The sequence below is a fragment of the Danio rerio genome, chromosome 7, assembly GCF_049306965.1.
Source record: "Danio rerio strain Tuebingen ecotype United States chromosome 7, GRCz12tu, whole genome shotgun sequence".
Lineage (NCBI taxonomy): Eukaryota > Metazoa > Chordata > Actinopteri > Cypriniformes > Danionidae > Danio > Danio rerio.
In genome coordinates, this window is record NC_133182.1 from 26,564,692 (window position 1) to 26,587,717 (window position 23,026).

The 23,026-nt window shown below is 34.4% G+C and overlaps 1 protein-coding gene across 2 annotated transcripts; it reads left to right on the plus strand.

Annotated features, from left to right (window-relative positions):
• The first annotated feature begins 3,378 nt into the window (after positions 1 to 3,378).
• On the plus strand, positions 3,379 to 22,394 carry tnk1 (tyrosine kinase, non-receptor, 1). Of its 2 annotated transcripts, none has more exons than XM_005172298.6 (14): positions 3,379 to 3,627; positions 7,872 to 8,054; positions 8,478 to 8,548; positions 8,649 to 8,831; positions 8,929 to 9,072; positions 11,138 to 11,412; positions 13,222 to 13,348; positions 13,439 to 13,585; positions 14,407 to 14,501; positions 15,526 to 15,735; positions 15,829 to 15,893; positions 19,007 to 19,479; positions 21,051 to 21,146; positions 21,834 to 22,392. In XM_005172298.6, the coding sequence occupies exons 2-14, from the start codon at positions 7,895 to 7,897 to the stop codon at positions 21,987 to 21,989; spliced, it is 2,202 nt and encodes a 733-aa protein (XP_005172355.2). In that variant the 5' UTR covers positions 3,379 to 3,627; positions 7,872 to 7,894; the 3' UTR covers positions 21,990 to 22,392.
• The last annotated feature ends 632 nt before the right edge of the window (positions 22,395 to 23,026 follow it).

The following is a 23,026-nucleotide window of genomic DNA, read 5'->3' on the forward strand; positions in this document are numbered from 1 at the left end:
AATAGAGTGCTTCTTGTTCGGTCTGATACCCACTTTCCATTGTATCTCAGTCAGGCAGTGAAGTTTTTTTAATAGAAATCAGATCTTAAACGTGGCGATTTTGTATGGGATGACAATAAACCGGAAGCCCTGGGGCTGGCTAACTGAAATTAAAGGTTTGTGTGCAAATACCCCATTATATTGCTTCTTCCAGCCCCTTTCAACAAGATGTTATTTGTTACTATAAAGGTAAAACCGATATACCAGAGAACTACTAAAAAAAAAACAACTAAAATTTTATTTGTATGGGAAATATTTTATTCACAAACAAAGGTTTTTGAATTTGCAGCCTTCTTTTTCACAATTTTAATTGAAATTGATGTATGAATTAACTCACTAGATTAAAAGTGATAGATTCTTTGATTATTAAGATAATTATTTTGAAAATATCACGAATACATAAGTCCTTCTTTCCTCTTGCTATATTTGTGTTATTTATGTAGGTTTATTTATTTTTTTCCCTCTTTTATCCTGTTTTATATGTGTTTATAATATTATTTAACCTGATCTGTTAAGTTGGTTAGTTGGCGTTTCTGTGTGGAGTTTGCATGTTCTCCCTGCGTTCGCGCGGGTTTCCTCTGAGTGCTCCAGTTTCCCGCACAGTCCAAAGACATAGGTGAATTGAATAAGCAGAATTGGGCGTAGTGAATGAGTGTGTGTGTGTGTGAATGCAAGTGTGTGGGTGTTTCCTAGTGTTGGGTTGTGGTTGGGAGGGCATCCACTGCAGAAAACATGTGCTGGATAAGTTGGCGGTTCATTTCGCTGTGGTGACACCTGACGAATAAATGGACTAAGCCAAAAAAAAAAATTAATGAATGAATAATAAAACTAAACTAAACTCAAACATCCATGCAGCAAACCAGCATAATTTTTTTTTATTAAATCGTGTTGTGCCTTATGTTAATAATGTCCCAAATTATTTTAAATGCGCTAAATATATTTTGAATGAAACCGTAGGCTATACCAAAATATATATTTTGTAATATTTTAGGTTGATGCATCTAAACGTGATGAATGTCTGAAGTATCCATTATGTAAAATAGAAAATTTGCATAATTAGTCTTTTTTAGAAATATATTTAAAATGCAGAGCTTTAAAAAATAAAAGTGCTAACTAAATCAGTCACAAATATGAATGTATATGCTGATAAATATTAATAATTAAAATTTTCTGAATCAAACATCTTCTATTTATGTTCTAGATATGGCGAAAAAAGGAAAAAGGAGAAGTCCTAATGATTCACTATTGCATAACAATTAAGTTCAAGTTCAAGTTTTCAAATTTGAGTGTTTTCTAATGTTTCCTAGTTTAAGACACATTCACCTCCATTTTTTATTTAGTTTTAACATGGCAACAGCTGAAAGCAAATTACCAGGGTCCATTAAAATTAGTTATAACCATAAAAACTATTACTTACACAACACAAGTAACAATATTACATACAGTACATATATGTTTCATGAGGGAATCTATAACTGTTTACCTTCATCAGAGCTGAATTTCCTGTCCTCATTAATTTTGTTTGTGATCTTCTTGGATGTCAATTATCATGTTTCAGGTCTGACGTAGGCTAACTGCACTGCTACAGGCTGAATATTTCTAGGCCTGAGTCACAATTTAATGCGAAGGAAGGAACTTCAAATATTGCTCTAGTCTGCATTACATAATTTACATAATAACATACATCAATAATTTACATAAATTACCTTAAGCAGTTGACTCAAAATATTTACAGCAATTCTGGGATTTCCTTAGTTGTCAAAGATTATCATTATGCATCTTTTATCTGTTATTTATATGATAATTTCAGTTTGTTTCATTTACAAATATCTAGGTTGATGGCATTGCTCACAAGTTTTGTGCTCAAAAGGTATATTCTCATGAAGTGAAGTAGTTTGATTTCCAGTTTGTCAAAAGTCACTTCATTTGTTTCAGTGAGGCTTTCTAATGCAGAGATATATTGCCTCAGACTATGTTTTACTTACTTTTCCTTTAGTTTATGCCCTGCTTTACCCAGTATTGCCACAATAGAATGAATCGCCAATTACTCTGGCAATTGTTACACAGCAGAAGCTCTTCCAACATGCAACAGCCAATTACTTTATCCAGTTCACCTATATAGCATGTGTTTAGACTGTGGGGGAAACTAGAACACCCAGAGGAAACCCACACAAACAGTCGGGACTCAAACCAGTGACCTTCTTGCTGTGAGGCAACTATGTTAACCGCAGCCAATGTGCCATCCAGATTACGTTTTAGTGAAATAAATTTTCATAATTTTATATGTCCACCACTAAAATGTAATTAATGTTTTATACATTCCAGAGGATCATATGCACACACTCACAGTCAAACAGACATCACAAAAAGAATAACAAAAAATAAATATGAATAGCCTACAACATTTGTTTGCTACTGTTAGCATGTCCAAACCATGGTAGGCCAGGCCTACTTCAATACAATTTGTGGTAAATATGGTTACAGAAACAGTAAGCAAGCTGATCACATAAGATCTTTTTTTACTCTAAAGTGTGATTTGAATAGGTTGACTAAGGGTAATCTAAAAACATGATGTCACGTGCACATTTGCATACATGCGTGTGTCTCTTTGTGACAAGATGAAAGTCCATAGACTTCCAGCATAACCGGAAAGACCGGATCAGAGAAGCATAACCGAAAGAGGCACTCAGGGGAAAAAAGTCTCTGTTTTCCAGTGACTGTAACGATGAAGGACTTTATGAGAGTTTCTTCATAACGGGTGTACTAATTGCAAGCTTCCGTTTACACCCATTATTTTCATTTACGGTAGCTAATTATTAACATCCTTTATTACCACACTTTTTAAAAATGTATGACAAGAAAATGAGACATTATTTCCTGTAAAGCTTGATTATTACTTTTCCCCATTGTCACAATATAATCATATATAACAGATTTAAAATGTTGTATCTCTTTTTACAAAGATAATTAGTAAGAAAACCTTGATGTTGACAATAACCAAAGCAATATGCTATGTTGGGCTAATTGCAAATGAAAACAACCTATAGCCTACAGAAAGTTGTAAACCTGTTACACATTTATGATTAAATACAAAATAATAATCATAAAAATGCTGTTTTTAAGGACATTTTTGTAGTCTGTTTTGTATATTTTGTGTCCAAGCTGATAAAAACAGGGGGAAGGAAAAAGATTAACATCAAAATCTACAGATCTATCTAATTTGGGGAGAAAAACAACACTATTAGTCACCATTAATGTGATGTAACAGAAGAATCAATCCAGCATGTTATTGTAAACGGGGAAGTTTTTGTGTAAAGGGCGGTGAACGAGAGAGGAGGCGGAGTGAAGACCGAGTGCACTCAAGTCACAGACAGACGTCAACCGCAGTCTAAATAGTACCTGTCATTGTTTAAAAAACACTCTTACAACCTACAGATTAATGGTGGTAAGATTAATTAAACCAACTATAATCTATAACTGCGGATTAGTGCGAATTTGCGGGAAATTCACCGACAATGAACGACTTATAATGGACATCTTATACCTGGAGTGAAGAAAGTTTCGGCTGCGTACAAAAGCGATTGTTTTGTAAGTATAGTTTTTTTTGTTTATTGCAAAAACCTGAACTGCAAAATTATATATTTACTTCTATTACAAAAATGTTCGAGTGTCTAAATAGTTGTTTGTCAAAACTAAAGATTTGCAAATTATTTTTTAAGTCGTCATTTCCGCTTCGGTGTTACGTTTTAAAAGCTCACCTAGGCAACACAGGTTGTCCTTATCTCTTGTCACGGTTGATTTATAACACAAGCTGAAACCAACAGTATTGTTAATAGGTATGTTATCCTTACTTTAAAGAGTTGCGTTAAAAGGATATAGTTCACTCAAAAACGAACATTTCCTCACCATTTTCTCACACTCAGATGGTTCTAAACATATGAACCATCTAACTTGAAGTGTGATGAACACAAAAACAGATATTCTGAAGAATGTTGTGGGGGATCCCAGCCATCGATATAGTATTGGAACAAAAAGTACTAGAAGTCAATGGCTGCTGCTTTTCAACATTCTTCAGAATATCTCCCTTTGTGTTCAACAAAAGAAAGAAACTCGAACAGGTTTGGAGCAAGTGGAGTGTGAGTAAATGATGACAGAGTTTTATTTATTGTTTAACTAACATTTTAAATGTTTTTCTTATCAAGAATACAGTTTCTTTATTCCATTTTTTTGCTTAGCAAGGCTGTAACTTGATTCCCCCTACTTGAATTGTCTGTGGATGGTTCCATATTCAGTGCAAGCGTTTGGTTATATTTCTTGACATTACACTTACTGTATGGCACAAAACAAAATGGTCAGTCACCTTTAAACATTACAACAACTCTCTCAGATCACCGTGATATAATAATAATCAGTGCTGCAGAGTAATGACCCACATATTAAAATATGACAAACTTTGTGGGTCACAGGTCAGCTGCATATGTTTGACACATTTCTAACTTTAATTATACAGTATGTACAGGATTAGAGTCACACCTTTTGACAAAACAAACAAAACAACAAACAGAAGCTGTCGTTTGTTTCAAGGCACAGTCTGCATGTACACTCCTTTGTAAATAGACATTATTTTCTTCTTATAAGACCTTATTATTTGTTGACTACAATTCTGTAGAATTGTCAGATAAATCAGTCCTCCGGTTTCAGAGGACGCTGTATTAAATGGGAACAGAAGCAACCAAGCATGGCTTTATCCAATATGTTGGAAACTGAAGACTCAGTTCTGAAGACTTCGGTTCTGCAAGCTCCGTGCGCTCATGAAAGGATCTGATTTAGGAGATTTTGTGGGCTAAATTTAAACCCCGAGCCCAGAGTGTCAGACAGTCTACTTTTTCCCATGTCATTTGGGGTGTGGAATTTGGGTGTGTAGTCGGGAATGTTATTTTGATTTTTCTCCGGTTACCTGCTCTGACAAGCTCCCACAGTTCTAGAGCGGTTTCTTCATTCTGGCTGATTATTCACTAAAGGTCATGTGTCTGTGAGTTGATCTGGATGTTGTCATGGTTTGGTAAACACAGAAGTGCACAGAGTTTCTACTTGTCTCTCTGGACACATGTTGAGTGAACTAGAAGGTTCATGGACAAATTCTTGACAGACAAAAACAAACAAACATTTGTTTATTTATTTGAGGTTTAGTACAGTTCTGCAAGAACAGTTCTTTACATACTTATAGTGTGAAACCGTTCTCTTTGCCAATACAAATAAGTTGTAATACTTTAGAGAGTTATTCAGTGATCATTCATTGCATAATTGCTTTATGAGTTTGATGGCATTGAATGGGTTAATCATTCTCCTTTAGTTGCACATACCTGAAACCTCATACAAATTCCTAGTTCCTGGCTTCTGCTGAATAAAGTGGTTTGATTGGTTTAATAACTCATTTGCTTCCTATGTCTGTTAACATGCATGCTATTTTAATTATGCATTCTTTCAGTTTCGATTATTTGGAGTGTTCTTTTTTGTGTAGTTTCTTTGTAATTGTTGGTTGAATTGACTGGCAATTTAATGTATAAACATAAAAATAATCATTTATTTTTTTCTGTTTTATCTCTAAAATGGTCAATTTCTTCTCAAAAGTAAATAATTTCAATCAGCAACATGGAGGGCATATGAACCACGTTTGCTAAAAAATAGGTTCACACTTTAATATAAGGCTTGCATTTGTTTACATCAGGGGTTCCCAAAACTTTTCAGACCACAACCCCCAAAATAACAATGCCAGTGACCTTAAACACGACCATATTGACAACACAAAAAGTGCAACAGTCTAATAACCATAGGCTGTAATTTAAATGTATAAAGTCATTTATTCATTTGTTTGATTTAATTTTAACCTCACCTAAAGAAGCTGGTGGGCACAATGTTTTCAGCAAGTCTATTCTTGGTTTAATTTTTGAGACTGCCACTCACCCAGGGGGTTCCAACCCCCATTTTGGGAACCACTAGTTTACATTTACTGATTACAATAGTTAACAGAAATTAACAATGAAAAATTAGCAGGTAGCAGGGTGTTGTTAGAGTTGAAAGGGATAAGGGGCTTAGCCCAAAAGTAGCCCATACCCCCCCCCAAAAAATCTAATTCACCCCGCTAAAATACCTCCACTTTAAAAAAGTGATCTACTCTAATCTTAATGGATTATAAGTGGTTTTTAATAATAAATAAAGGGTTTTTGAGTTGACAGTCTTTTAACAATACTGTCGATTGTGAAGCTTTGTGACTTGTAACACCAAAAAGGAAAAAAAAACATTGATTAATTAACCCACATCTCATTTACTAGTCTGTTATGGGCCATATCATACCTCTTGAGCCTCCTGTCTTCTCCTGATTTGCAGTTTCTGTTTGTTTTTTGAAAATGTAATTTTCTGCATGTCTTCAAATCTGAAATATGATTTATTTTATTATGTGAGTTGTTATCCAATTGTATACAAAGCTACAAACATGTTAATTTGAACAGAGCGATTAACTAAGGTGTGTTTTAAAGATATTGGAAATTCTAAATTCAATACCTTGTGAAATATTCAAAATATTCAATAGTAAAAATATATACAAAAAAAGATCTATATGCTAGAAATAAGTTTACTTCAAATGTCTTTAGAGGGATATTTTTTTTTTCAGTTTTCCTCAAAATAGGGTGATGTGGGCATTGTAGCACTTTAAATGCATGTAATGCCTGTTTCATTCACACTTGAGCAGAAATTCCATATATGCCTCACAAAATTGTAGAACATACCAGGAAATCTCTAATATGGATGAAGGCATCCAGCTATTGCTGTAGTAGAATGAAAATAAGATCTGAATAAACATAAAAATGCTTTAACTGATCATTTACACGACTGCAACAATAAATGGTTTATATGCGTTCTTCCAGCCATCTTAGGTATTTTCATAAGAAAGTTGATTTATAATTCGATGCTAACTGACAGCATGTTACAGTAGAATATTGCTATAAAATAACTTAGTGTTTCTCAGTGCTGGGTTGTGGATGAAAGGGCATCTGCTGCGTAAAACATATGCTGGATAAGTTGGCGGTTCATTCCGCTGTGGCGACCCCTGATTAATAAAGGGACTAATCTGAAAAGAAAATGAATGAATAATAATAAAAATAATAAAACAACAGCAATATTAATAAAAAATAACTACATATAAAACTCAAGTAAAATGTTTACTTTAATGTTTTAAGTAACTTTTACAGTAATAAAATATGTGTGAAACCATATTAAATCACCATTCAGCATGGCAGTTATATATTAATGTTAAAATGAAATAACCTACTGACGGTCCTCTGCTTATTGAAATATAAATAAATATTAGTTACTATATCAATAAATAAATTGCGTAAAGCCTAGTAGTTCAAAGTTATAAGACTTAATAGAAAGTAAGGAAGTCAAGTATTTTGGGGTATTTTGATGGTGCTTCTTTTACAATATGATCTTTATTTTATGTATGCCTGACAAAATGTTTACAAAATGCTCAGTCAGTGTCACAGTCAGAGCTGTACCAGGCACTTTAAGAGGACATTATCCGCAAACCTCTGGCTCTCTTGTTTTTTTGATTGCTGATTGGCTTGCTGCAAATTCCCAACAGGCATCCATGACAACCAAGTGAGGCCTTTGTAAGGAACAGCCGTGTATTGTCTGTTCCAAAGAGACATGTAGATATAGTACGCTAGGCGTATAGAAAACTAGTACAAAACTGCTTACCAGTAAAAATGACTGTTTTAGGTCAATCTTAGGTTATATTTTTACTTTATCTGATTGCTGTGTTTGCTCTGTCTCAGAGTTGCTGCTTGAGCATCTAATAATGATGGATCATGATACTCAGTGGCTGTACCAGCTCCTGGCTGACGTGCAGCTGGAGAGATTCTACCTACGGATGAGAGATGGACTCAACGTGACCCGCATGGAACACTTAAGCTATGTTAAAGAAGCAGATCTTGAGCAGATTGGCATTAGCAAACCAGGTTTGTGTTCAGTTTTGTACTTTAAATATAAAAAATCTGTGTTTCTGTTCTGTGGAAGTGATCTGTGTGATGTTTCTGATAACTAGTCATTTAAAGTCACCATCAAAATCATATAAATTCTTATATTTTCAGGGAATATCACAGTTTATTGTAATTGATTTGTCATAAATTGCAACTTTTCAAAATTCTGATGATGTGTTTACTGGTGCGAGCGAGGGGACAAACTGTCACTCATATGAGATCAACCAATAAAAAGACAACAATTAAAATCATATCCATAAGGACAAATCAAATCCCGTCCTTCCTTTTTTTGAGAAGCTATTTCAGTCAGATGTGTGTCACAAAAGAGCACAAAACATTGTCACAACTTTATTTTAGCTTTGCATTTATTGTGGTTACATGGTACATATTTTTTGGCAACAGGACAGCGACGGTTATGGGAAGCTGTGAAGCGATACAAAACCAACATGCGAGCACGGTCCTGGATGGTGAAGGTATAGTATTTTACATAAGCTATTTGTTTATTTACTCACTTTGCCTACTTGTGAGGATAACGGGAAACGTGGATATTGGCTAATGTCTGTTTTCTGGCAGGCCACCAATGGTCGCGCTCCTGAGGGAAATGATCAGTCTAATGCTGCTGGCTCAGGCCAGGGGCCAGTCCGCGCACTCACCTGTCTGATCCAGGACAGGGAACTCCTCTTTGGAGACAGACTAGGCTCTGGTTCCTTCGGGGTGGTTAGGAAAGCAGAATGGCATACACCGACTGGAAGAGTGGTGAGTACTTTACACTAAATATGAGTACTTGTTTGTGCACTTTAAGAGGAATAGGAATAAATAGTGGCTTAATTGTCTTGTTTCCATCTTTTTTAAGTTGCCGGTAGCAGTCAAAACCCTGAGGAGTGGACAGGTGGACTTGGTGAGCGATTTCCTTCAGGAAGTGACGTCAATGCAGTCTCTGGATCACCCCAACATTATACACCTCTATGGTGTGGTACTTACTCATCCCCTCAAAATGGTAATCTTTACTTTTTGTGTAAATCATTATTCTTTTTGCATAAAATCATATCAATGCGCTGGTAAACATTATGTTCTAGCCAGCTTTACACCCTACTCCAGCCGTTTTGATAATCCTCCTAAATGGACTATATTGCGAGGAATTGTGCTAAAACATAATCAAATAAAAAAATAAACAAATAAAAAAGTAAACAAATAAATTAATACAAACGAATAACAAACAAATACATAAAAGTATAACTATAAGAAAATAAATAGGAAAATTTGCACTGTAATAATATTTTTACTGATATAAGATTATTTAATGTTTTATGCATATAGAAAATAAAAATGATTTACATCAGGGTTCTTGTGGATCCTGGAAAACCTTAAAATTTAGAGGGTTGTTTTCCAGTCCTGGAATCGACCTAGTATTTGATAAAAAAAAATTATCAAATGTCCTCGAAAAATCCTACTTTTCCTGGATTAATTTGTTAAATGATTTTCATGTTTTAATTTTTCAGTTTAAATAACATACAGTTTATAAGTCTAGATATTATGACAGCTGAGCTAGGTCGTGGCCTCTGCTGCACAGTGACAATTACATTTAAGTTTTGACCCTCTGAGGTTCCTCTAGCTCAGTGTTTTCTAAAACTTTTTCTACCATTCCCCACTTTGGAGGTAGAGAACTGTTCCCTGCCCCACCTGTTCCCAATCAAATAAACAAAATGTCTTGTTTTTCTATCATTTTCTTTTTCATGTCACAAATTTATTTATTTTGTATGTTATAGTCAATATATAATTTTATATTAGGGTTGTTCAATATTTAAAAAACAGATATCTCAATATGTTCTAGGATTGTGCTGATAACAACCATGACACAAACATTTCTGACATTTTATTTATATTTCTTCCAAAATGTCAATACAATACTGATTATTTAAAACAACATATTGAGAAACAGTGTAACAATTATTTAAAAGTGAAGCAGTCAAGCAAAAAAACAAAACAAAACAAGATTTATGATATTATTGTACACCCCTAACCACTACTGCCTCTTATCAGTAAAGTTTTTGCTCCTCTTTAATTTACATTTAGACTTTTAATCATTCTAATCATCCACTATGATTAGAATGATTACTGACCAGAATCAGCAAATCAGAGCACATCACACCTGTTCTCAGGTATTTACACTGGCTCCCAGCTACGTTCAGAATAGTTTTTAAAGTTTTAATACTTGTCTATAAATCACTTAATGGCCAAGGAGCTCAATACATTACAGATATGCTCACTGAATACAAACCCAACAGATCACTCACATCTTTAGGATCATATAAACTAGAAATTCCAAGAGTTCAGTCAAAGCAGGGTGAATCTGCCTAGACTGCTGGAATCAGCTTCCAGAAATGATCAGATGGGCTCCAACATTAGGCAAATTTAAATCAATACTGAAAACCCATCTGTTTAGCTGTGTCTTTACTGAATGAGCACTGTGCTACGTCCGACAGATCGCACTGTTATGTCTTTATTTTCTTTTTCATTCTTTTATTGCCTGTTTTAACACATTTTACTCTGTTTTTTATTTAAAAAAAAATTTTTTTATGATTATTTTTATGTTCTTGAACTTGTCTTTTTTTATTCTTGTTTATGTAAAGCACTTTGAATTGCCCCTGTGTATGAAATGTGCTATATAAATAAACTTGCCTTGCCTTAATATGGTAGCACGTATGGCTATCTACTGATTCAGTACTAAGCCTGTGACCAATGTGTATAACAATTTGTGACCTTCATGAATCAGCTGAAAAATGTCATGCAAATGTCCTGGAAATTTTTTTCTTAAAAAAGAGTGGAAACCCTTTGCATTTTTAATTGCCTAAGCACTGTCAGTTTTGCTGAAATTGAGACCAACATTTAAGTTATACACACACACAAACATACACATAATATATCATTGCATTTGTGACCAAATGAATGCATGCTCAATTCAGAAACATTTTTAAAAATCAGATCAATCTACTGATCATGGTTGAGTGATGTTGTGTGTCGATACTCTGAGGGATGACACAGTTATTTTTTTTATTTCTCAGGTAACGGAGTTGGCTCCTCTCGGATCTTTATATGACACTCTGCGTCTGCGCCATGGAGAATATCCTCTTTCTCGACTCTGGCTCTTCAGCACACAGATCGCTGCAGGTATGGAGTACCTGGAATCCAGACGATTCATCCACAGAGACCTCGCTGCCCGAAACGTGCTTCTGGCTGCTAGAGAGCAAGTGAAGATTGGAGACTTTGGACTGATGAGAGGTCTGGATGACAGGGACCACTATATCATGACAGCACACAGACGGATCCCTTTTGCATGGTGAGAAAACTGATAAAGTACATTTTTAGAAATAAAAATATGGAACTGGTGAGCTTAATTAGACATGCTGTCACTATTAGAGGTGCGCAATGTCTATGATGATATCATAATTTTGATTTTACAGATGTGCGAGCGAACATTATCCAGTAAACTTGGCATCATTTGTTTATATTTAAAAATCACTTCAATACAACAGCAGCAAACACAACTATCTAAATTATTCACTTAACTATAACATGCTACAAATGTTTTGTTTTTTTCTGCACCAATTAATGACTTCAACAAAAAAAATTCAGGGACAATTAAATAGTTTATATAGTTAAATAGTTAATAATATAAAAAAAAAAAAACATCAAGAAGCCTAACAACTGTACAGCTTACCAAAACAAGTCTTTCTATTGAATGATTTCACACGGCTGCCATTTTAAAAGCGAAATCAAAATTGAGGTGGGAAGCAACCCAGAAGTATTGTCTGGAGTCGCACAAGAATGTTGATCCTTGCTGTAGATCTTATCAGCGAAGAGAAAGTGACAAATTTAGCATTTCACCGCCTTCCAAGTGATCCAAAGTTCCATTCTGAAAGGATAGTGAAAATAATAAGGGATATCAGAATTCATTTTGAGTTAAGGGAAATGGCACTAGTTATCTAACGTTTTTTTCCCTAAGCACACTGTTTAGATGTCATTTATCAAACTCAAGTTAATGAACTGATTCTTTCAGGGGGAGTAAATGATGAAAAAAAAAACAAGATCAGATATTGTTAAGTAACAGAACAAAAACAAATGAATTGTTTTTCTGAATATTACCTTGATCACAAAATTGACAAACTCTTAGAAATAAAGGAACCCTGGTTGCACATTTTTTAAATGTATACTGTAGTTCCTAAAGAGACAATACTGGTACCCTAAAGATAAACGTATTAGTACTTAAATGTCAGAATAAGTACAGACCTTTTCAAACTGTACCTTTTAAAAACATCTCACCACGGTGACAACATTGTTGTTTTTGTTTTTGAGCATTTACTTATTTATACAACACAATACATCTTGTGCATTTTTTAATGAATCTGTATGCCATAAAAATATTGTGATAATATTGTATTTGCAATATATGTATCACAGACGTGTGTGATTAATGACATTAATTTTATGCATTGATTTTTTTGTATTTGACTAGTCAGATGGGGTCTTACTGTCTTCATCCCGCTTCCCCAATTAGTTGCTGTTATGCTATTGGCTGGAGTGGCACAAAGGTGAACCTAGAACTAAAAGTTATGAATGGCAGGAGTCAAGACTAGAGGAAAGTGACAACAGCCAATCAGATTCAGAATATGTTTTGAGGTTTTCACTTATTCAGTGTTTTAAAGACTAACACAAGACTTTTTGGTCTGAATTAGAATGAATTAGATGTGAAAAATATTTTTACCTGTTTATTTCAGTATCATTACATAAATGAATGATTTATAAATGTTTTAACATAAGAATTATCATTATCGCAATACTCAACAACATCAAATATTTTATTTTAAGTATCGTGAAGCTCTATTTAAAATGAACCAGCTATTTTTAATGAATGATTCAGGAAATCACTCATTAAAACAGACACATGTTGACATCTACTTGTAGTTTTAGTGTCATGTTTATTAAATCAGCCAAGGTACTAGCACAAAATAAAACTCAGCAAAAATACTGTTTATAAAATACTGAAGAAATCGGCAGAAATTTTGAGATATCATTTTTTTTACACTTCTAGCCAATCATCCAATTAAATACAGGACAGTAATTCCAGCATCTTTCTTTCCTTCCACAGGTGTGCTCCTGAGAGTTTGCGTACGGGATCTTTCTCTCATGCTTCAGACGTCTGGATGTTTGGTGTCACGTTGTGGGAAATGTTCACTTACTGTGAGGAACCCTGGTTGGGGCTTTCTGGCAGACAGGTAGCTGGTTTAAAGAGAAAAATGTTAATGAACAGACACTTTAATCAGCACTATATACATAAATGACTGTGTGTTATGTGTTTTGTGCAGATTTTGTATCGTGTCGAGCGGGAAGGTGAGCGTTTGGAAAGGCCTCCTGATTGCCCGCAGGAGTTGTATGCTGTGATGCGCAAATGTTGGGCCTGCAATTCTACTGAACGACCGACCTTCGCACAGCTCACCACCATGGTATCAGAGGTCAGTGTTACTCCTCTGCTTCTTATTGAAAAATATCTTAATATACACTACTGTTCTAAATAAGGGCTGAACGGAAAATGAAGTGTGACCTTAATATTCAGCAACCAGAATGTTGTACCAGCAAGGTAGAATGATGAAGAAATTGTGCTTGGCCAACACAGGAATAAATTACATTTTGAAATATATATTACAATCAAAAACTAATATTTTATATTGCAATAATATATGTTTAATAACTTCTTTCAAAAAAAAAATACTGACCCCAAACTTCTTTACTTATTGTGCTAGACTGTAAGTGTTGCAAAGAATGCACTACAGGAAAAAAACTGAGAACTCCCCTAAGAAAAAACATTAAAAAAATAATATTGTATCTTATAGTACCCCTGAGAATATTGTATTCTGTCCGACAAAAAGCCCATCGACTTTGATTATATTTGGGGACATTTTCTTGACACATTACCTCTGTTAGACTTTAATAATTCATTTTTATTTTCATATAATTATTGTTAGTTTTGATAGTCTTTTTGTTGTTGTTGTTGTTGCTCCAACTTTCTCTTATTTTATGTTATTGTTTTAATTTAATGTTTTATCATATATGTAAATGTAATTTATTTGTGCATCATTTCTGGTCATTATTGTTTTTATTTATTATTACCATCAGCCATTTCAATTATCTTTATGCAACATCAAAATGAGAAATGTTTTGACAAAATTTGTGACAATTATACCTTGTATGGATGGGGGTTGGCAGGGTGGGTTGTATTTGTAATGATAAAAACTAAATTTTCCCACTGATTTGTCTTTTTTAATGTATTTTTCAGGCACAGCCTATGGAGGTTCGTTCGGTGAAAGACATTGCAGAGCCCAGGAGACTCTCTCTACAGGCAAATGATCTAGTGACTGTAATAGACCATGGGTAAGAGTGGGGGTGGAAGGCTGGAAGGATAAAAGAAAAAAAATCATGTTTCTTTTTCTTGTACTCTTTGGCTGAGTGGTTAACAGTACTTAATAAGTTGTTCCAATAAATCTTTGCTGACTGCGACTCTAATAAAAGCAGTGTGTAATTTTTAACTTCCCTCCTCTCCTTGATTTAATTACATTCCATTCATAGTTCAGCCCTTTCTTTCATACAACCGCATGCAACCATTTGCAAACACCTGGGGGTACAGATGTAAGACTTTCGCACACCAAAAACAGTAACTCTAAAGATATGTAATAACAACTGTATTAGAATCTGCACTGATAGACAATACAGTTTGTAAGCAAGCTGCAGTTTTATCACCAATGTAACTTCTTTAGGTGCTGCTCTATGTTTGTATTGTTATATTTGTGTATGCTCTTTGCTGTTTTTTTTACCTGTAGACTTGTTTTTACTTTATTTTTTGAAGAACTTTTTACTTTGTGTGAATAAGCCTTTAATTATCACAACAATGACTTTGCATTAAGGACATTTGATATGATCAGAACTACATAAGTGACAAACTTTGATGTTAGCATGATATTAGCAAACTGCTAGCATTTATTAAAATGTTTTTAACATTAATTAGCTTAAATTTGGCTTTTGCTGGGATGTTTCTGTCATGAATTAGCATGTTGCTAAAAACAATCATTATTTTGCTAACATGTAGCATGGCTTTAACGACGATAGGTTGATGCAAATCCATAGATAAAGGTCTGAATGTTGTTAACTGTATGGTTGAAGTTTAAATGCTCTGAGATTTACTGTTTGTGAGAAAGTTTTGACCCCTTTGTGATTTTTTTCTAAGTCATTTTAGCATAAAGCTTAAGTTCAGCCTGCAGGATCTGACATGGGTTTTGTGGTTGTAGCTTGAATGCTGCAAACACTCCTTAATTGCTAGAAAATGAAAGGTGCTTTATTCCCCTAAATGTATTTGTGGATTAAAAAAAATGACTTTCAACTTGGCTATGCTTTTATGTAGCTTGGATATGTGCGAGTGGAAGGGACAGAACCAGAGGACTCTGAGTGTTGGCTGGTTTCCCCCTGCTTTAACAGCCCCGGCTCTCACAGCAGTAGTTCCTGCGTCTGGTCCCACACTGATCTCCTCTCCTGTTAGAGGGTCTCTACACCACACGGGACATGGAGACACTGACCCAGGACGCAGCCGGGGCACCCCTGAACGCATAGATGAGTAAGTTGATGATTAAGTTACGAACTGTATAGGCTAAATTTGCTAAAGGATTGGATGTTACTCTGAGTGGGCTGTTTGATATGAACTTTCCAGCAACAGACGTTGGAGGGTCCCATTAGCAAAAGAGAAGGAAGGCTCCAATTTGAAGAAAATGGCAGGTAAGAGCCTACATTATTACTGCAGTGAACTCCATAATATTTACATATCATTTAAATAAGTTATAATATATAATGTATAATTTTAATCAAATGAGAATCCACTTGATTTTAAAGAGCTCTACCTTGTTTGAAGTGACAGAAACATGTCCAAAAAATAGCAACTCGTGTTTATTTTGGTACTGTGAGCTAGTGTGGACTCTAATATAGTTATACTTACAGTTATATTTACTGGAAAGGACATATTTACTGTCTAATAATTTGTTCAAACTGAAATTGCATCAAATTTGTGATGTGTGCAAAGAAAATGTAAAGTAATTTTGGATTTAAGTGTCTTTGATGACGAAACTGCATTATGTAAAGCATGTTAAGAGTGTTAAAATTTCACAATGTAGAACAATGTTAATAAAAACTTGGACAGCCGACATGTTATGGAATAATTAGCATTCCAAAAATTTTTTAGTCTTTAGTTATTGAGTTTATTGAGTTGTTGAGTTTAGTGTTTAAGAATGAGATCAGTTACTCTAAATCTTTATTTATTTGGGTTGTTTTCATAAATGTGTAATTAACTACCATAATTTAAACATCAAACTAGAGGCACCAAACTAGAGGGTTATGCATACTGGGTCAGTTATCATCACATGCGGTTATTGCCTCATGACTAGGGCCAGACAGAATCTGCAGACATTTTTTACTATTTCCGCTGAAAATTTTGTAAAAAATCTGCTGATTTATGCTGAATGATTTTGGGAGTATCAAAACAAAAAATATTTAATTAAATAAATACCTTTTATGTATATATAAAAAAAAGAAATAAAAATGAATACCTTTTAACTTTAGTATTTCCATCTATTTATTTGGTAAACAAAGCAAGTCTCTCGTATAATATATCTACTAAATGACAGAAAATATTAACTTACAAACTGTATTGTAAATAAAGCAAATTAACATTTTCATATTAGTCAATAATATTAATAAAATTAATTTAAAAACTGAATACATTTACACAAATAAATAAGTAGACTCGATGGGCTAAAAATCTGTGGAAATCTGTGTTTATTTCTGCATCTGCAGATTCCATGTGGGTCTACTCATAACTAAACAAAGGTCAGCTAATGTGAGTGTGGACACTGACACACAAAATGGCAGCAAAAAGCATAATAAAAAAAAAAACACATCAGGATCATTTCCTATTATTAAGTTAAAAACTGGCCGACCATTAAGCGCAATCTAAAGTCAGGCAGTGATTTTGCATGTTCACTTTGCTCATCTCCATAAAAATCTCTTACACATAAATGTTGAGCAGGATACACATTAATAAACATTGCTGTATGGACATCTGTTATGTTAATGTACAAAATAAACCTGATTTAAAGTCCCCACGAATGAGAAGCTGCAACATTATTCTTTTCGTATTGTAATGCAGTTCCTACCTAGAGAAACTGAATTTTAAATGGACAAACAGTGGGCGTGGCTTGTTTTTCTACTGCGAGCTGATTGGATGTCGTAAACTAGGCATTTCATTTAGAAAGATTGGCATCAAAATGAGCAATAATTAAAACAATTCTTACAAGGAAGAGCTAAAAGAAAGAGAAAAAACACTCCAGAAGTGTTTTCCTTACATTTAGAAAAAAATACTAATCCATTGAACTTTTACTGTTTACTTGATTATGACATAAATGTAATTTATTTTATTTTTACAGGGACAATGTACAACATGAGATGTTGTGCCAGAGTTAGCTATAAAGCTAATTTACATCTGTAGTCCCTGGGCAGGAAGTTGCAGCAAATTTAACAGTATAAAATAATACATTATACACTTACAATTCACTACATGCAATACATCATTAACAATAAAATCAAATCAGTGGCTGCATTTTTGATTTTGTTTTAGCCAAATTTTAAGATCAATTTTTAAATTATTTAAAGTGGTTCTCTCTGATATGCACTTGTATTTTATTCCATGTTTCTGCTGCTCTGACAAAAAAAATAAAAAATCCAAAAGCAGTTCTCTTAGGTTTAACTGAACAATCACCTCTAACTTATGACCTAGTCTTTCTTATATTCTCCTTGCAGACAATCACACGTTGTTTGAGGGGTGGTGGTGCAAGATCAATAAATATTTTACACATTAAACATACATCAGCATAAAAGAAGAAACTGTCGAATGTTAGTAATTTATGTTGTGCAATACAGGTACTATGATGATAGCTCCTTGGCTTTTTAGCTAAAATGTTTACAGTTTGTTTATAGATAATAAACCAGCTTGTAGCACAATAAGATAAGTGAGGGAAAATCATTGTATTCATAAAAAGTTTAGCAGCAGCCTTAGGTAACTGATGCCCAATGTTTCTAAAAATCCTCAGGCTTGCTCTAGCACTTTTGGAAACCTTCTTAATGTGTTTTTTAAAATTTCAAATTAGAGTCAATAATTATGCCTAAATATTTAAAATGATCAACTATATTTATTACTTCTCCATTAACTAAATATCTGAGCAATGCTCCTCATTTTTTTTATTGAAAAAAAAAACATTCCCACAGTTTTACTTACATTGAGGGTAAGACATGAACAATATAACCAGTCTGAAACTTTCTCGAGTGCAGCAGTAAGTTTGTTAGCTGCTTGTTCTTTGATTTTTGCGTGAGTATATGCTGCTGTGTCATCTGCATACATTTGAACCTGAACTTCTGGACATACTGTAGGCAAATCATTAATGTATAAACTTAACAGAATTGGTCCAAGAATTGATCCTTGTGGTCCCAAAATTACAACTAATGAATGGTGAGCATGTACCATTAATTCTTGCACATTGTTTTCTCGATTTTAAATATGAGGAAAAAGTCAACAGGAAAAAGTCCACAGAATCAACACACAGCCACTTTAGCTCTCAAAATACAATACAATTGAGCAACGTGTCAACATTTTAAGTTCAGATGAAGACCTTGTAGGTCGAAACAATGTCCAATTAAATTGTCTTCTGAGAGCTAAAGTGGTAGTGTACCAATTCTGTTTACATTTTTTGTTTGGCTTGATCAGGCACCTGCCTTTAAGATTTTCTTAAATGTGCGCAGACTGATGTCTTTCTTTCTATAAATGTCTTTCTGTCAATCTTCAGGCATGTCTAGGAGTCTGGAGTCTGTCCTCGGGGGTCCACAGGATAAAGGTCGAGGTGTTGGAGTGAATGCCGCTCAGAGATCCGACCAGCGCAGGAACATGCAGAATAATAACGTAATCCAGGATCCTCGCAGGTTTAGTGACGCTGTGGTTATCCCTCCTCCACGTCCTCCACCGCCAAACATCAAGAGCATCAAACCCCAGATGATGATGATGTTCCTGGATCGGAGAGCTGCAAACCCCTCCGGCTGGAGCCCTCAGACTCAGGCACAGCCTCAGTTCCAGCCACAGCAGCAGGGTTTGGGGACGAGTAACCTTACTAGGATGACCCATCTAGCCAAGTCCAGCCCTCAGTTGGACGACGCCATTGAGAAAGACAAGGAGAGAGAGAAGGAGCAAGAGAGAGAAAGAGAGCGGGAGAAGGGAAAGGAGAGATACCCGCCGCTAGTGGACAAGGAGGCCGTTATAGCGCAAGTATGATGATCCTTTCAGTGATGTCCTTTTTTTTTCTTGCCAACATTATTAAAGGGCCAGTGAAATTAAAGTAATGTTTTTAGATGTTAGTTTCAGTGTGTTATTTTCAAAAGATGTACAAGTTTGTGCGCTGTAAAACAGTGACAAAGTTCATTTTTAGAAGTTATAAAACTAATATAAACATCTAAAGCTTGCAGTTTGTCACTTCCACCTAAATGGATCAATCTTTTTTTTCACATCACCTCAAACTTCAAAATCTTCAAAACTTGACCAATCTAATGCTCTCTGGTGTCTGACATTCCCCGCCCCCTCGACACTTCTCATTTGCTTTTCATTTGATCTCAACCACTCTCAATAGGCTAAATACAGAAGTATGCAGAGGGACTTTTACATTTTCAGCATCCTCGGACAAGCGCTTCTTGTAAACTGTAAGGCATTAACAAAATCGGCCCATTTAAGGTCTTCTTTCTTTAAAAATCAATGATCTACACTGCCTGATTGATATACAATATTAAGTGGGTCTCAGATTGTACAAGTAGCACTGCATTAAATTACATTTGCCCCCACCATGTCTTTGAATATGAACATTTATTTTCAATGGTGTTTCTGCGCTCTTCTGCTGATCCTTACCGGATTGTGGATTTGAACGGCTTTTTATCTCTGTGTACGCTTGAACAATTGAATATATGCTGAAGTCTATTTAGCTGATTATATTTTAATAACATTACAACATTGATGCTGTAAAAGAAACTGTATAAAATTGAAAAAGTCACGTTGACCGTTCACCGGAAGTGTATCAGTTTAGAAGGAAACACTAGCTCTGCATATACCTTATGGCAAAGCTGTGCTAAAAACAAGACCCTATTGGCTGTTTTTAAAAAAGGGGAGGAGCTACTCTGTCCTGCCTTCTCTTTGTGTTTCAGTTAAGATTATGTCAATAATTGAAATATATATATATATATATATATATATATATATATATATATATATATATATATATATATATATATATATATATATATATATATATATATATATATATATATATATATATGTATGTATATATATGTACTCACTATTTACTCACCCTCAAGTGATTCCAAACCTTTTGAACACAAAAGGAGATATTTTGAAGAAAGCTGAAAACCTGGAACCATTGACTTCCATAGTAGGAAAAACACATACTATGGAAGTCAATGGTTACAGGTTTTCAGCATTCTACAAAATATCGTTTTAAGTGTTTAAAAGAAGTAAGAAACTTAAACAAGTATGGAACAACTAATGGACGAGTAAATGACAGAACCTTCACTGTTGGCTAAACTATTTTTTTTTACGATCTTGATATTGATATAAAAATTGACAAACACAAAGCAGCACAACTTTTTTCAACACTGATAATAATAATAATAATAGGAAATGTTACTTGAATAGTCAAGAATGATTTGAGACAAATCTTATAAAACTAAAGCATGAACTAGCAATGATGATGAATAAAAAAGTAAAATAGACAATAAGAATAGAGTTCATCTTGAGTAGTGTTACTAACATGTTTAATTCTGATCGGTCATCAGGTGCAGGCTGCGGTGCATGGAGTGACCAATGAGGAGGTTCAGAAAGCTCTGCATCGCTGTGATTGGAATCCTGCAAAAGCAGAACAGCAACTTAAGGTAAGAGACAATACGCTTATTTTCTGCAACCACCATTTTAAAAAATTAAATAGGCTGCGGTTGGAAGAAACCCGGAGGTAGAGGATCAGCACTGTAAACATTGCAATAACATCGGCCAATCAGTCATTTCTGTTGAGCACTGGTGAAAACTATGGCAAATCAGTGGTGTTAAGAACACGCTCAACAGTGCTTAAATGTTAGCAGGAAAGTGATGTTTTTTAAAGTTCAGTACCGAAATTCAGTGTGGTGACATGTCTAATATAGTAAAAGAATCAGTTCATTCATTTGAGTTTGATTAATTGCATCTAAAATGTGTGTTTGGGAAAGAAAACAAAGAAAACGTTAGCTAACTTGTGCCATTTTCCTTAACTTAGTTGAAAATGAGGCCTAATATCCCTTTTATTTTCACTATACATTCAGAACGGACTTTCGAATCACTCGGAAGGCAATAAAACGATAAATTTGTGTCACTTTCTCTTCACTGATAAGACATACATACAGCCAGGTACAGAAACCGTTTCTGTGTGACTCCAGGAGATAATTCCGGGTTTCCTCCAACTGCAGCCTCACTTTCGCTTTTAAAATGGCGGCCATGTGAAATCAGTCTATTAACACTTGCTCATTCAAAGTAAACAATTTCTTAGATTACTTGGTGTGGTTTTAAAAAGATTTTCCTGATATCTTCAGACAGACCAGCTGTATTACATGAATCAGTGCACTCGTGAGGAATGTCAGAAAGTCCTCTCACGCTACAACTGGGACCTGCAAATAGCAAGCCGCTACGTCATCCGAATGGCCAAAGAAAGAGACAGAGTCCTGGATAGACGAGGAGAAAGAGTTTAAAGCCTTGTGCAAAATTATGGAGGATTTAGTGTTTTTGTCATATCACTGATCAAGAGGACAATTATCAAGAGGTCACCCCCCAAAAAAAGGTTTTTCATTCACATCCACTGTGAAACTATCAATGTGACTCTGTATTATGTGCTTGATGAATACATTTGTGGTATCAGTTGTTGTTTTAAATCTGTTTGGAAAGACATCATAATCATTCGTATTGAATACAGAATGTTTTTAGCGTCATTCCAGGTGCCATCGTGACTGTTTATTGTTAGTTTACAATTTTTTTTAGGTTTGTTAAATTTTTAATGTGTGTAAAATTAGTGAAATGTATATGATGATGAATTTGTAAATATATGTGGCGTATTAGAAACATGTTCAATAAAATAAAACATGACTTTTTATATTGTATACTTTTTTTGCAGTTATTACAGTTTAAAGCATTCAAGGTTTTTTATAATAAAATGTGTCTTTAATATAAAGGTTTGATTAATTGTCAACTAACGTTACATATCCTTGTTATGAAAATCTATCATATTAATGCTAAAGGGACATTCTACCAAAAACATTTATTTTCATTTCAGGTCTGACCCCAGGGGCGTAGCAACCGGGGGAACAGGGATATGTTTCCGTCTCTTTTAGAGACAGACCATTTAGAAACAGGTGATTAATAATAAAATGAACGGAAAATTTTGAATCTCATTCAGCTGTCCCCCTCACTTTTTAAAATGTCTGCTACGCCCCTGGGTCTGAGCTATAAGCTTGTCCTCCTTAAAAAAACCGTACAAAGACAAGCATAAAATCATACTATTCAACGATAGAACGCATCCTTGATCACTGTCAGCTCCATCAAATCATGTCACTTCCTTTGAGTCTTAGCCTTAATGTGTATTGCACACATTTTATGTTACATTTTATGCAAATGTGACAGGACAGACAGAAACATGGGGACAATTGTAAATTTGTATCTATTATATATTTGTAGTATTTATTTGTAGAATTTATTTATGATTTCATGTTTTTAATCAATTGGCGTAAATGAT

Bases quoted from the DNA above. Each gene is read 5' to 3' on its own strand.
- tnk1 (XM_005172298.6), top strand. From the start codon at position 7,895: ATGATGGATCATGATACTCAGTGGCTGTACCAGCTCCTGGCTGACGTG. The intron at 8,055-8,477 runs GTTTGTGTTCAG...TTTTGGCAACAG, and splicing joins GATTGGCATTAGCAAACCAG to GACAGCGACGGTTATGGGAA. The intron at 19,480-21,050 runs GTATGATGATCC...ATCGGTCATCAG, and splicing joins AGGAGGCCGTTATAGCGCAA to GTGCAGGCTGCGGTGCATGG.